Source organism: Carassius auratus, chromosome 38 (genome assembly GCF_003368295.1).
Source record: "Carassius auratus strain Wakin chromosome 38, ASM336829v1, whole genome shotgun sequence".
NCBI classification, from domain to species: Eukaryota; Metazoa; Chordata; class Actinopteri; order Cypriniformes; family Cyprinidae; genus Carassius; species Carassius auratus.
This window is the reverse complement of record NC_039280.1, coordinates 14,081,184-14,097,654: the sequence shown is the minus strand read 5'-3', so window position 1 is coordinate 14,097,654 and position 16,471 is coordinate 14,081,184. Positions and strand designations below refer to the sequence as shown.

Sequence of the window (16,471 nt, the reverse complement as noted above, 5' to 3'; positions counted from 1 at the left end):
CAGACTCATTCACTACGTTTCATAAAATATATTTTCTTCAGTTTCCAAAAATCATTTCACATGCAACACAAGAAATCTTAAGCTCAAGTTATAAAAACATCAACGACAAAAGCACTTATGTTGGCACACAGGCTTAGAGTTAATGGCACCACATTGTAAAATGAAACGTTACAGTTGACAATGTCAGAGGAATGTCTCCAGCCTTAATCAACAGCCTTTTTTTACACCTTACCAGACAATTGTCATGTTTAAAGTGCTAATAAAAGACACATATCTGTTGCAAATGTCAATGCCATTTGATGACCGCTACATCTTTTACCAATCAGATGACTTCACATATGGCATTAGAGGTAAACAGATTTACAATCTTCTTTCCTGTCAATTTCTTTGTTGTTGTAATAGTTACCTATCAGAGTTTATTAACTAATTATCACCAGTGTTAGATTACATCTACCTTCAATTAGGCCATGAATATCACTAGAGTTAAACAAAATTATGTTATGTAGGAGACTCAGTTTCCCCCAAACGCATTCAAGGGATCATCAAAAATATTGCTGCCTGTTTCCACAGCTGATACAGGATCCTGGCTCTTCTTAGATTTGGAGGACGGCTTCACCGTTGGTTTTGTAGTGCCAGTTGAGAAGATATCATCTGTGAGGTGAGAGCAAAAAGCATAGACCTGTAAGCATTTGTGAGCATGTCTTTATTGTTGAGCAAATTTACATTGTAAAGCAATGATCATAAATTAATTCAAATGACCTGGGGCCTCATGTATAATTCTTGATATGCATGTGTGGAAAATTGTGTATGGACATTCCAATGCCAATTTCATGCATAGGCAAATTTCCAGCCACATTTCAGGATTTAAGAAGAAAATAAAATTGGTGCAAATATGTGCACACCATCAAATCACTAATTTATTAATCTGAGTGAAGTAAACAGAATAATAACTCCCATTTATTAAGAACTGACAGTGGCTTCGGAAAGCCATTCCCTTCCCTTGTCTTCCCAACATTATGAAAAAAAGATTAAGGACAGAATTTGAGGGAACGGGTAATACTTTCTTTTTTTTTAATGTAAAAAACATTTAAAATATTTGGCTTTAAACATGGCAGCATCACATGGTAATATGTATATGGAAATTATATGCATAGAATACGAGGTTATGCATAGAAAAATGAGGCGTCGTAGTCTCCATGTTTGGTTATTCAATGACTGGGTAACTTGGCTCTGGCATACCTGCCTTTACAAATCCGAACTCTGTTGTGCATAAGAAAAATCTGTATTTATCACTTTTATGATGAAATTTACACACAGTTTTATACACGTGGGCCCTGATAAGAATCATAGTGAAGAGTGTTTTGCAGCAATAACTAACCCATTTCATCCTTGAATATAGATTTTGTCTCCAATTTCTTCTTTGCTTTCTTCTCTTTTGACTTTGTGGGGCCAGTCAAGTCAGCAAAAATATCAACATCATCATCAAACAAACTTGCATCCAATGACACTTCCTTGGGCTTCTTCTGGGCCTTGGGAGGTTCTTTCACTTCATCCTGTACACATTATTTTATGGTCAATAGGGAAACAAAAATCAGTCATAACCACTTCCTACTGTAACCCCATTGATCTGTAATGCCAAACTTATAAAGAAAGTGTGATATTTACCTGGAAGATGCCTGGTTTTACAGTGCTGGCTTCTGCTTTGGAGATTTTAGTATCTGCGCTTTTACTCTTTCCTGCTCCGAAAATATCATCATCATCATCTTCTAGGAAGGACATGTGTTTGCCTTTCTGGACATTCTTCTGTTTCACTGAGGCAAAAAGATCATCCTCATGGCTGTCAAAAATAGACAAGGCCTGGTCTTTGTTTGAAGCTATGATGACCTCTGTCTTGGAGGCTTTCTTCTGGCCTTCCTCAGGGGTCTCTTCTTTGTGATTTGAGGAGGGAACAGGCTTTGTGGAAAAGAGATCATCTGAATCAAACAGATGATCTCCAGAATCGAGAAATCTCTTTGGCCTGACTGCTTCATCGGGGGTCTTGGCAGGAGCTGGGGTGCTGACAGGTATAGTGAGTGCTGAGGGTCGCACTGACACGGGGTTAAAGGTAGGGAGAGAAGCAGCCATAACTGCTTCATCAGCTTGTAAAGAGGTGCTTTCTCCAACAGCTTCCTCAGATTGCTGTACTGAAAGATGTCTTGCGGCCCTTGTCTGCGGTCGCCGTCGCACTGCGCCTTTAGCCCGACCCTGCAGCAGAAAAAAAGCCACTGAATGGACATTCTGCTAGTGTCCATTTGGTTAATGAAACCTATAAAGAATACACTTTTTTTTCCATGACTAAGACGAGATGCGAGATCACACCAACATCATTAAACACTAGCTGAGACTACAGTACATCACCACAAGAGATGAGACTAAAATGTACTAAAAACTGTCTAAAATAAAAACTCTATATCAGAAATCTGTCTATATTTTCTTCAAACAAAAATAGAGAAAAAAATATATAAAACGTATTGAAATATCCTTAATATAATATTTCCATAATCTATAGAAATATTACAGAATACTGTAAATGCACTTACACAACCTCTCTACCACAATACAGAGTAATTTTTGTATGTTTTAATATAAAAACATGATTATAATTAGGAATTAAATGAATTCATATAAAAAAATGAAACACTTTAGAAGCTTTTGAGAAAATGTATTACTCAATTACACAAAAGACATTACCGTATTTTTCGGACTATAAGTCACACCTGAGTATAAGTCGCATCAGTCCAAAAGTACGTCATGATGAGGAAAAAAACATATATAAGTCGCATTTATTTAGACCCAAGAACCAAGAGAAAACATTACCGTTTACAGCCGCAAAAGGGCGCTCTAATGTTTTCTGTTAGGTCATTTCTCTTGGTTCATGTCAAATTAATTTTAATAAATAAGTCGCACCTGACTATAAGTCGCAGGACAAGCCAAACTATGAAAAAAAGTGCGACTAATAGTCCGGAAAATACGGTACAGGCAAGATAAATGGAAATGAAATCAACCAATCATTGCAGATAAGCATCACGGAAGGGAGGAGTTTGTAAAGATGAATCGTTGAGTGAATCGTTTGGGAATTGTTGAGCAAATAAGGTAAAAAATTCATATTATAAGACAATGAAAGTGTTTTTTGACTTTGCATGCATGTCAACCTGTTGTCAGGGACTTCCAAAATCAAAATATGAACCTTTCATAACCATAATAGGGGCTCTTTAACAACTACCTTACTAACTATTAATAAGCAGCATATTAGGAGTTTGAGACAAATGTCGTAGTTACTGGTTTGTTAATAATGAGAATTGTTCGTTAAAATAAAGTGTGACCTAAAATTACAGACTTCGTGTCAACTGAAGAGAATAGGATGTTAAATAAATGCTGCACTATATCAACAGCAGCAGTTTTTATTCCATGGCACCTATTAAACATACATACTGCAGTCTGACCTACCTTGTTAGCACTCTGTAGCGTGCTGACCTGAGCAGGCGAGTCGAAGCCCACCCCTCCCTCACTGGAGGGCTGATGCTCAGCGATCGTATTGGCAGCTGCAGGGAGGGAAACAGGTGCCAGGCCAGGGATTACACTGACAGCTCCTGGAATCCGTGGCACTGCGCCTGGCAGAAGGCTGGCAGGGTTGACAACTAACCTATCCTGAAAGAAACAGACAGGTCTTTAAATCTGTGACAAAACTTAAATTCAATACACCCACTGGCTATTGCATACATGCCAAGATCAGAGAGAGACCGGTTTGTACTATTTTAGAAGTACAGTACACTAGATTTGCATTTCCTGCAGGACATGTTCATGTATGTAAGACAGCAACAGGATAGTGAATAGGGTCAAATCTAGGTTTTGGGTCTGTGTCAGTAAATCAAGATGCCTGTTTAAATTAATGCAAGAAAGAAATCACTATTCAGTACGCAGATTTAGGTCAATGTGATAATTGTTGGAGATGTGGTAAATATAAATAGACTGCTGCCTTGCAAACACTGTAAACAGCACATTGCTAGCTGCAGAGCGCTGCATCAAGTGGTTTCCTATTGGTGCAGTAATGGTTTACTTACAATATTGGCATAGAGAGAAACAATGTTACGGCAAAGCTAAAGATGTTCTGGTATTCCAGAAACAGTGAAAACGTTAACAGACAAGAATATATAGCATATATGGTTTGCAGACAGATTTTTAACAGATTGTTGACAGGCATTGTGGGGTCATGAAACAGCTCAATGAAAAGCAAGACTGTAGCTTTTCTTTGACTTCTGAGAAAGATCATGCCAGGAGGAGAAAGTAAAAAAAAAAAAAAAAAAAAACAGAAAACACAGCTTTCACACTGAGAGAAATGGAAGTACAGAGATTTTTTTTAAACGTTACTTGAAGTTCTCCGATCCTTGAGGAGGTTTTTTTAGATTTTAGAGGGCTTGTAGGCTCCTGTGCGATTAAATAATATTAGTTACATACAAGTCAAAGAGTAAAAACCAATAACCATTTTAACAGGTTCTGGAAATGTCACAAATAATTTTTTATATTTATAAAATAAAATATAATCTCTATTTTCTACATGTAAACGGTGGCTTTTTTTATTATTCTGTTGTATAAAGATGAATTCAAGCAACAAAGCAGATTTATTTCTGAGTATACCTTGCTTGAGGTTAGTGTTGATTGGTCCATTTCATTTGTTTTAGGCTTGCTGGGCTTCTCAGGTACTCTCTGTATGTGGATAATATAGTACTAGGATTTAGCTTTCATGAAGGATAAGAAAACCCCCCCACAAAACTTGTTGGGAAACAAACGGTACCGGAGGAGCTTTAGGCTTTTCTGAACTGAAGAGGTCATCGTCTTCATCATCACCGAACAGTGTGGGGACATCAGGTTTTACAGAGCTCTGAGACGGCACCTGTAAAATGAAAATACCTCTGTGTCACCACAAAGAGGAAAAGTCTAAGCAGGCAAAGTCTAAAAGCAATGTAGATAGAATAAAAAAACTAAAAATGTACTACATTAAGCTAACTGAGACTTGTTATAGCACTTGCGTTTCATTGCTCTTTTGTTGATTTTGATTGCTTCCATTGTCCTCATTTGTAAGGCATCTGCTAAATGTAATTACCAAATAGTTCTTCATATCAAAGACTTACAGATGGTTTAGGAGAAGTGGCAAAAAGGTCTACGTCAGGATCGTTGTCCCTCTGTTGCATGTGACTGAAAAGTAGTTCCTCATCTTGGAACACACCTGTGCTCTTCATTTGGGGCCCATGATCCTTAGATCACAATCCAAATCAATAAATAACATTAAATAACCTACTTAAAGTCATACAAATTAATACCTCACAGTACTAAGAATCTAAAAACAACTAACCTTTAGTGCATTCTTTTCTGCTGATTTGGATGTTTTAGGGGCAGGAATTATTACATTAGTGTTCATATCTTCATCATCATCATCATCATCATCATCAAAAAGACTCAGTGCTGTTTTCTTGGCCTTGGTCTCCTTACTCTCCATGGGCGGAGGGCCCTCCTTTAGCTGGTCACCATCAGAGATCTCCTCTTGATCCTTAGTATGTTTCTGTGGAATAGACCATCCCAAGTTCTCTAACCCTTTTTTTATTTAGGTGTAACCCATAAATGTTTATATTTATTGCCCTTTTTTTTTTTTTTTTACATTTCACTCACTTTATTTGTGTCTTGCTTGTCTGCTAATACATCAATCCCACCAAAAAGGCTTACTGCTCCTACTGGCTTCTTCTTAATCTCAGTGCGGTCTACAGAGGGTGGAATGGATTCCACTGGCTGCTTTTCTTCTTCTCTCTTGTCTTTCGGTAGATTAGGTGCATTCTCCTCTTGCGTAGATTCAAACAGAGAGGGAGCAGAAACCTGAAACACAACGCTATTTTTAGCTACTAATATAAACTCAGTAAAAAAGAAAATTGACCTGCATTAATATAAATGCTACGCAAAAAAAAAAACATTTTTTAATAAGTCAAATAAATTATGATGAATGAATGGAAACATACACTAGAACTACCACAAAATGTTTGGGCCAGAAATACTTTTTTTTTTTTTTTTTTTTTTTTTTAAATGAATACTTTATTTAGAAAGAACACATTAAAATTGATCAAAAGTGTCAGTAATGACACGTAAAATGATAAAAGATTTCAAATAAATGCTGTTCTTTTGATCTTTCATTTCCATCAAAGAATCAAAGGAGTGGAGGAAATCACAATTTCCACCAAAATAATAAGAACAACAACTGTTTTCAACATTGATAATAATCAGAAATGTTTCCTGAGCAGCAAATCTTCATATTGAAATATTGAAAAAAAGCAATGATGCAGAATATTTTTTTTTTTTATATATATATATATGTTAAACAGATATGTATATACACCATATGTGGTAAGCATATAAGACTTTTTTCAAAAACATCTCACAGACCAAAATTCTGTAAAGTAGCCCAAAAAGTAAATGGACACTCAAGCCACACTTACCTTTGCTTCAGAAGGAGCTTTATTTGCAGGTGTTTTAAAGCCAAAAAGAGGATCTTTGTCCTCATCATCTTCATTCTCAAACAGCAGAGATACTCTCTGAGATGACTTCTTACTGCAAGGACAGACAACAATTTTTTTTTACAGCATATGATTTATTGTTTTTCTCACTACTTTAGTACATTTACTGATCAGCGATCCACAAACCTTGACTCGTTTGTGGCTGCAAACAAATCATCATCATCGTCTTCAAACAGACCGTCTTTTTGTGGTGCTTTGACACTGGGTAACCTAGAGGGGGCGCTAACACTCGACTTCATTCCGCTGGGCTTCACTTCCGGGCTCTCTTTGCTGGGTTTGGAGCTCATCCACTGATCCTGACACACAGATGAGCAAATGTTGTACCATGTCATGTGATATCAGCATGCTTCATCAACTGAACAAATAAATATGCTATCAAAATAAAATTTAAATTTTGTCACACTTTATTTGAATAAAGTCAATAAACTCCTAATTTGCTGCTTACTAATAGTAAGGTAGTTGTTAAGTTTAGGTATTGGGTAGAATTAGGGATGTAGAATTTGACCTTGCAGAATATGTGCTTTATATGCACTAATAAACAGCCAATGTTAATGATATGCATGCTAACAAGGAACTTTGTAATATTGAGAATTTGTCCCTATACTAAAGTGTTACAGACAATTTCATATAACCATTTTGTATTGTAATATATGTACAATTTTATTGATTGTAATTGGTTTACTCTGCATTAAACACAAACACATACCTCATCATCACTGAAGAATGAACTGGATTCAGGTTTCTTGGGTTGTAGAGATGTTTTTTTGACCTCAACCGACTTGGACTTTGGTGTTGATGAAAAAAGGTCCTTAAAAAAGTCAAAACAGACTTGTTGAAAACCACTGAGTAGAATAAAATAGATCTAGATTACTATCTCTTTAAACATCACCTCTTCTTCATCAGCAAATATTGAGAGCGGAGCTTTACTGGGTTTGTTCGGAGTTGTCGACTTTGACTTACTTGCAGTCTCACTTGTGAATAGCTTTAAAACAAGCAAGAACAAGGACAGCAAATACATCAAAGACAAGTATCAGGAGTCAGTGTGGAATTGAGGTGGAGTGATTTAACTAAAACAAAGAATTGTCAAGATATATATTTTAAAGGAATGAATAGTTCACCCAAAAATTTTTATCCTGTCATCATTTACTTACCCTCATGTCGTTCCACAACTGTTTTTGAATTCTAAAGAACCAAAAAGTTGATGGTCCCCACTGACTTCAACAGTAAGTCAATGGGGACATCAACTGTTTGACTACCAGCATTCTCCAAAATATCTTCTTTTATGTTCAACATAAGAAAGAAACCCATACAGGTTTCGAAACAACATGAAGGTGAGTAAGTGATGACAAATGTTGATTTTTGGGTGAACTATCCCTATAACATTTCTCTCACATCAACACCCTAAAATGTCTGTTATTAATCTAAATAATAATTTCCATAAACAGAAACAAATCAAACCTTTTTTGCCTGCCAAATGTATTCATACTAAACATGAATACATTTAATTCATGAGACAAGACATGGCTACAAAACTAGTCTACTGAATCTTTATTAGATTTACTAATATACTATATAAAGTTACAATTATTCAAATATAATCTTATCACTGCAATATTCACAGTGTTGCTTTATTTTGTATTACCAAACAAATCATTGCATAACTATTTCAATATTAAATATATGGCCCAGCACTAATTTAAATACACTGGGAAACTGAGAATAGGCTCTCTGTATCATGACTACAGAAAAGTGGCGCACTTGTGAGTCTTCATCGTCTGAGAACAGACTCTTGCTATGCGTTTTCTCAGATGCTCCCAGTGCAGGTGAAGATTTGACTGCTTCAGGCGGAGGTTCACTCTGCAGAAACAATGCAAAAACAATAAATAGCAATCAACACAGCAAGTATTAATACAACAGAGAGACTGAGAGTTTTCTACCTCTTCAGACTGGGCAGACTCTTCACTGGTTGAAGGCCTGCGTTTCTTCAGACCCTCCAGTATATTTTTAGTGCCGGGTCCAAACATTGAAATGGCACCAACAGGAAGCTGCAAGCAAACCCATTCAGTACATAACCAACAACAACAATCATCATGAAATTATTAAAAAGCAGACCTTTTTCTCTGGAGGACATGTCTCCTCATCCCTGATGGCTCTTTTGTCCTGTTGGGGAAGAACTGCACTGGCTTTCCCACTGAACACTGCTCCGCCTTCATCCTCCTCCTCCTCCTCCTCCTCCTCATCAGCTTCTCCAAACAGGTCTACAGTCTTCTTTGGCATTTGCTTCTCTTGCCCTGATCACAAAGATACATATTTAAGCTTTCCCAAAAAGAAAATCAGTTGTTAGACCTCAGGGAAAATGTTAGATGTACCAAGGGTGGATTTGTTAGACGTCTTCCCACTGAAGAAATCATCATCATCGTCTTCATCATCAAACAGCCCACCTCCCACCGAGGCACGCTTTGGAGCTGCCTGCACTTTGGCCTTCACTGGACTCTTACTGCCTTTGCCCTCTAGTGAGTCTGAATCATTTGGTGAGCCCAAATGTTTGTTTTCTGCGGGTAACAGGTGTGAAGAGATCTTACTCATTAGTAACTACACAAAACTGTCATGTAAAACATAGTGCGAGTATGCAAATTGAATGCAGTTAATGCTTACCAGCAAAGATGGAGACAGCGCCAGTGGGTATTTTCTTCGTTTTAGGGGGCTCTACAAAAGCAAAAGAAGAAAAGCATGTAAAGGAGTTTTATTAAGGTGGGTTTCAGAATGTACAAAGAGAAAACTGAGATGATGATGAGTCATTATAGTTAAAAACAAAAAAAAACAGTCAACGCTTGTTAAATGGCTATTTATAAAACACATTAACACACAGATTTTTTCCAGTCAGATAGTTAACATTTTAAATGGCCATTTACGAAATACATAAATAAATAGAAATTAAACCATTATTAAATGTTTTTACAGTCAACCCAGTACTATTTACAAACTACATAAATAAATAATAATACAAGTAAATTCATTTTTTTTTCTTTTTTTAAAGCAGGAAATCTGATGGTTTGAACAATGGCTCATATTATGACCAAATCAGTATAATAATTGTGATCTTTTCTTCTGTACTGTAATGTACAACAAAGCAAAATTGATTATTGAAAAAAAAAATATTATTATTAAAATAAATAAATGTAGTGCAGGACTTGGTTCTATGCATCTGAATGTGAGCTTGCATCACTGAATTATCTCGTAGGACTGGCCTACATCTAGGGTTGGGTACCGAAACCCGGTACCAATATGGCACCGAATAATAACGCAGGTTTCGGTGCCTCATTCCGGTGCCTCTTAAATGCCTGAGCGATCGATTGAAACATTTGTCCTGGTTCTCCGAAATGTAAACAAGACGCACTGGCGTAGCTAGGCTTTTTTTTTTTGCGGGGCTATAGCATTTAGCTCCATAAACTACACAAATTCGCTATCAGAGTCAGTAACCTCAGAGTCAGTCTGCTTAAATTTCATATGAAAACGGGCAGCAGACCTTTCTCCTCGTCTTTCAGCGCGCTCTTCAATCTGCAGACTCAAACTCAAACACAAACATAGGATACAAGGTGTGTGTTTATCAATAGATTGTTAGAATATCTGTATCTGTTCAGTTCTTTGTCATAAATACAGTTTACAAAAGATCACGAGGGAGCAGTTGGTTTCCCATCTACTGTAAAGTTTTCTCTCCGTTCATTGCTCATCACACCGCATCTGTTTCCTCCACCGAAAACATAGCCCTTTACACATGTGAACGCATACTTTAATTATACTTATTTAAATATACTTAATCTAATTATACATACTTTATAAATACACTACTGTGTAAAAGTCTTATGCACGTTAGTATTTTCACCCCAAAGAATGGTGTTCGGCCAGTTATTTATATCTTTTGCTGCAGTATTATAACAATTAATGGCAAAATGAATGTTTGGAAATTTAAACTGATATTTCCTACTGACAAACTACAGCAAAATACATAAATAACTGGCTTAAAACCCTTTTTTGGTGTGAAAATACTAATGTGCCTAAGACTTTTGCACAGTACTGTACTTTACAAATGACATTGTTACTACTTTATAAAGAATGACCATACAGTAATTCACAGAACTGATTAAAGACAGGGACAGACAGCACTCATTTTAACCCATTTATCATTCCGTACATCAAACACATTCATATCGCTCTACCGACTGCAGTAACACGTTAGCCCCAGTAATTTTTCCAGATTCTGAAATAGCTAAGAAAAAAGCTGTAGAAACTTTGGGTGATATTTTGGGTCAGGTAGTGTCTTAATCTTTTAGTCGGTGGGTTTAAAATACAAGTATTGGTTCTGGCACCATTTAGGCACCGGTACAGTTTTAAAAGTACCGAAATGGTACCGGTATCGTAAAAAACCATGCCTACATCTGACTTCTTACCTGTTGCCTGAATTAAGGTCTTTTCTTTTTCCAGAGGATCGGCTTTGGGTGCATCAGAAAACAGATCTCCCTAAAGAACAAATATTATGAATATGAACTGACATTTACAGATTAATACCATATATTTTTCTAGATGTACTTGTATGCTTTTGTATGATACTCCATTATTTTTTACCAACCTCATCATCATCATCAAACAGGCCTTTGCCTCCACTAAATAGTCCACCATTTCCACCAAATGGAGAATATTCCTCATCTTCCATTTTTGGTGGTTTGAACAGCTCATCCTGATCATCCTCCACTGTAACTACATATACATAAAACATATGACAATTATTTTACTAGCTACTGTAATTTCCTTCCACTTCTGAAAGAAACTATGATACAGGTATACCAGATGTTTCAAAAAAATGCTAGATAACAGTGTAGTTGTTTTCAATTAAACAATGCAGATACAGTCATCTGCTGATATATTTATGTGTACATACACTACTATACAAAAGTATGGAATCAGTATTACTACTTATGATATTTTGATAAGAAAGAAAACATTCAATTTGTGCGTAAAAACTTTGCTATGACAATAAAATATATGAAAATAGTCAAATGTTTTCACTATATTTATGATCAAATAAATGAAGCTCTGTTGATCATAAGAGACTTCTTTCAAGACCACGGGGGAAAAAAACTGACCCCAAACTTTCGAACGGTAGTGTGCATTTGGCAGCATGATCTGATAAGCACATGCTATATGAAGCTCATACCCTGAGGTTTTGACTCTTTCTTTGTTTTACTCTTCTTCTGGGTGATGGATGGGCCTGATGACAATGCTTGAGAACAAACAAGTGCATGCACACAGATAAACATGAGAAAGAAAACTGACTGAACGGAAAGATGAAAAGGTGTTAAACAATAAATCTATTCAATTCATATGTTGTTCAGGACCATACATGTGCGATCTGCGTCTGGCTTATTCGGAGTCTCTCCCTTGATTCTGGCTGCTAGTTCATCAGCAAAGGATGGCAGACCAGTGTCCTGAAAGACATGGGATGCAGGAAATCTCATATTAAGTTTCAGTTTGCACATTTTAGAAAGATAATTTCCCATAATACTCATTTGCTAAGTAAGAAGAAAGATATTAACCTTTTTGAGCTCATCTTCATCCTTATCAGACCCTCCAAATATGTCCGAATCTTCATCTTCGTTCTCTTCATCAGCATCATCATAACTAGCAACAGATGGTTTCTATGGGATGAACAAATTAATGTTTGACCAGAAATACAGCAATCTATACATAGTGCACTCAATGTTAAATAAATGTTTTCTTTTTCTTTCTTTTTTATTGATTTACCTAAATATAGCTTTATTATTAAAAATAATAATAATAATAGCAACAACAATTCACTAATTACATTTCTAAAAGAAATTGACCTATTTAAAGAAATAAGTATAAAAAAAATAACACTTATATATAATATATATATATATATATATATATATATATATATATATATTTTTTTTTTTTTTTTTTTTTTTTAACTTTTTAAAAGATTAAGTAAATCTCACGGTATTGGATTGTTTTTGTTTTATAACCCACTTTACTTAAGATGTGGCATCATCACACACCTATAAAACAATCTACACTGCTATAAAAGCTATGGTTAAATATTACACATATATCTGTCATGCTTATATAAACTACCAGACTAGTACAATAGGACAATAGGAAGAAGTCTTACTTTCTTAAAGTTGCCAAGGACTTCCTCATCCTGGTCAGAGGATTCATCTGACTGCTTTTAGAAAATAATCCAAATGGAGGATTATACATACATTTTTTTTAAAGGAACACTCCCCCTTTAAAAAAAAAAGGCACAATTTCCATCTCCCCTAGAGTTGAACAGTTGAGTTTTAACATTTTTTAATTCATTTTCCGTCGGTCTTAGTACACCATGTAACTACAGAAGAGTCAAGTTTTAAACAGGAAAAATACAGAAACTCCTTGGTCATTTTTGAGCGAGATGCTAACGGTCTAATCAGATTCAATGGTCTATGCTAAGCTAAAAGTGCTACCGCTAGACCCTGAGATCGGCTGAATGGATTCAAAAACGGTAAAACACGACTGTTTTACTCAAGGGGAGTTGGAAAATGAGCCCATTTTCAAAAAGAGTGGAGCATTTCATTTGTTTTTGTTTTTCTCAATACTCTTAAAATGCTAACGACGGAATCCATGTACATGTGCACATCATTATCTCTTACCTCATCACCTTCTTCAAGATCACTCTCAATTACGCTGTCTCTGCCACTCCTGATGGACATTTCTATAAAACACACTAGTTAAAAGCAACCTAAAACAAGACAAAGAAAATCAGAAAGCTTATGAATCTGAAATCTCACCATCGCTGGATGGATCGCCCAAGCCAACATCCTCCTGATCCATAAATGCTTGGGAACCAATCAAGTACGGCAGAGGCCTGTCCACATACAGGTCCTACCAATAAAAATACATTTAGGCACAGAAAAGGCCATGAAGATGTACCCATTGATATAGCTCAGTTCCCTCTTTCAATGTGAGTTTTAACACCACACGCCCAAAAGCCACTAATTATATATAATAACTGTCTGATCATCAAAGAAGTGCTCAAGGGGCTGTAGAGAAGCATTTACCTTTGCTTCCAAAATGGGCTCGACCTTTTCCAGAGTCTCTTCATCCTCAGAGTCTGAGTTTCCTGCTTTAATATCCAGCTGTTCGAAAGCAGATTCCAGGACCTTCAGACCATAGTTGACCGCCTCTTGGACTTTGGGAATGAGTTCTGCTTCCTTCTGTTCCCTTGTCTTCTCCTTCACATACAGTATGATATAAATGGACTATAATGATTAATAATTCATAATAACACACTGTATGAAATCACAGAAATGACCCACAGCAGAAAGAACCAGAGAAACGTTCCCATTGACTACCTGTTCAGGCTGTTTCTCCATGGTTTCTGGCTTTGTTGCTGGGTCTTCCACCTCTTCATCGTAAACCCTCTAAGGAATAAAAAAACGACATAAGATTTTATAATAAACAGCGTGTGTCCATGTTTACACCATTATTTTTTCTTGAAATGTATCAAATTTCACAATTTCCCAATATGAAGTGAGAAAAATGCTCAATAAAAAATATACAGTTGGGCCACTTTGAATCTCAAGAGAGGAACTTTGAACAGGAAACGTATAAATATCAAAAGCCGACAAACTCTGGCCTATATTATCAAGTGTGAACTGTTGTTTCAGTTTAAAACTTGAAATGCTTTGCATCCACATACAAAGTGAATTCTTATTTAGCTAAAATGATGAAAAAAATACATACGTTCTCAATGAATTGTGTGTTGGACAGCATGAGGAAGTCGTTAAACACGGTGTGCAGGCGGCTGTCTGTGGCTTTAGTGTCCTGAATAAGACCGTCCAACTGTTTCTCAATCTCATGTGTCTTGGACAACATCCTCTGAGAGAAGTCTTGCAGGAAAAGAAACAACTGCAGAGATACAAATAAACATTCAGTCTAGACCATCTGTATAACGCAGTGGCAAGTGTTTTCAATAATGAAAATGAAACAGGACTGCATGCATTTCACTCTGTACCCCTGAATCTGCTGCCAGTGACCAGTTTGTGCTGGACTTCTGCATCTCTTCCAGCGTCCAGGGTCTCTCCCACACTTGCTCAGCCTCCCCATTATGATTACTGGGGCCATTCTCCATCAGATTAGACATGCTGGTTTACTCTGTTGAAGATCATAGGTTTTACCTGAGTTTAATACTGATAGAAAGACATTACAATCAGATCTTTTTGAACCAGTTCACCAAATCGAACTGAATCGTTTTAAGCCGTTCGCGTCTCCAATACGCATTAATACACAAATGACTTAAGATGTTAACTTTTTTAATGTGGCTGACACTCCCTCGGAGTTAAAACAAACCAATATCCCGGAGTAATTTATTTACTCAAACAGTACACGTTATCTGGCTCGGCTCGATGTTCATCTTCAGTTCTCTCTTCACAGCAGTTCAGTCAGTGTACTGTTTGAGTAGATGAATTACTCCGGGATATTGGTTTGTTTGAACTCATCCACATTAAAAAAGTTAACAGTTTAAGTCATTTGGGGATTAATGCCTATTGGAGATGCGAACCATTTAAAACGATTCAGTTCGATTTGGTGAACTGATTCAAAAAGATCCAGTTACATCGAATGATTTGTTCACGAACCGGATATGACAAACTGCTTTGTTTTGAACTCTCTCACAACAGACACGGAAGAGAAGACAATGCTGAAAAAAGCCGTAGTTTTTGCTATATTTGGACCAAAATGTATTTTCGATGCTTCAAAAAATTCTAATGGACCCTCTGATGTCACATGGACTACTTTGATGATGTTTTTCTTACCTTTCTGGACATGGACAGTATACCGTACACACAGCTTCAATGGAGGGACTGAGAGGTCTTATGGGTTAGGAACGACATGAGGGTGAGTTATTAATGACATAATTTTATTATTTGGGTGAACTAGCCCTTTAAGTGATTCAAAAAGCACACTCTAATAAATAGAATTTTAGTATAAATTTGAATTACAACATTTGACCCTACAACATTTTAATTTAGTTGTAAATAACCTACAGTTAAATATCTGATTAAAAATTTTTATTTAAACTATAATATTTCTAAAAAGTAACTAACGTGTACCTATTTTTCAAAAGGCTGATCAAAAATACATTTAATTCATTTAAAGCCAGACATTTATGTATTTTTATCTAACAGCTGCTACTGCTATAACGTTACATGATATAAAGTGTAAAGAAAACCACGATTTATCAATTTGCTGAGCAAACTTTTCAAAGTAAAACCTAATATTATGTGCCACAAGGAAACATCAGGCGATAACCTCGTCCTTCTTCAAATCCTGAACGATTTAAAACTTAAGTACGTAAACCTGAATACACGTTTGATCCGTTATTAATTGGTATTTTACTGTTGTTGTTGTTGTTTTTTTGCATTTGTAAGTAACTAACTTACTCAGCCTGCTGTCATGCAAGGCTAACGTTAGCTGCTGTGCTAGCAACTTACAGCCTGAATCTCGGATCATGTCATTTGAATTACGTTATAGATTTACCTTGTATATGTAACGTTACTTGTGATCAAATATCCTCTGTAGTGTTTCCCTTCACCTCAGAATCTCAGCATTGAGACAAGTCAGTGAGACAAGTCAGTGAGACAAGTCAAGAGCAGCTTGTCGCTGCCACTCGTCCCATCCTCGGCCATGTCCCGTCTGCAGAGGATCAGCTGATTCCAGTCACCTGACCACAGAGTCCCTCTGATCTGAGAACAGCTTCTCGCGCGAGTCAGTGACGCTGCTCATAGAACGGAACGCGTTTAAACTGATCTCAAAGCAGCGCT

The 16,471-nt window shown here is 36.4% G+C and overlaps 1 protein-coding gene across 2 annotated transcripts; it reads right to left on the bottom strand.

The window, feature by feature from the left end:
- Positions 1-13: 13 nt before the first annotated feature.
- washc2c (WASH complex subunit 2C) lies at positions 14-16,360 on the bottom strand. 2 transcript variants are annotated; one of them, XM_026224302.1, is made up of 32 exons: positions 16,188-16,360; positions 14,665-14,804; positions 14,394-14,558; positions 14,003-14,071; positions 13,709-13,882; positions 13,439-13,532; positions 13,301-13,362; positions 12,784-12,837; positions 12,188-12,289; positions 11,995-12,079; positions 11,809-11,874; positions 11,224-11,351; positions 11,045-11,114; positions 9,252-9,302; positions 8,966-9,148; positions 8,709-8,887; positions 8,534-8,641; positions 8,355-8,453; positions 7,486-7,578; positions 7,303-7,404; positions 6,723-6,892; positions 6,519-6,630; positions 5,704-5,904; positions 5,390-5,596; positions 5,169-5,291; positions 4,832-4,930; positions 4,675-4,743; positions 4,408-4,464; positions 3,487-3,687; positions 1,666-2,244; positions 1,379-1,553; positions 14-651 (listed from the first exon to the last, which is right to left on the bottom strand). In XM_026224302.1, the coding sequence occupies exons 2-32, from the start codon at positions 14,791-14,793 to the stop codon at positions 512-514; spliced, it is 4,146 nt and encodes a 1,381-aa protein (XP_026080087.1). In that variant the 5' UTR covers positions 14,794-14,804; positions 16,188-16,360; the 3' UTR covers positions 14-511. The 2 variants fall into 2 exon arrangements, with proteins under 2 accessions (XP_026080087.1, XP_026080088.1); XM_026224303.1 differs by lacking the exon at positions 4,408-4,464 and having other exon boundaries at positions 16,188-16,359.
- Between the last annotated feature and the right edge of the window lie 111 nt (positions 16,361-16,471).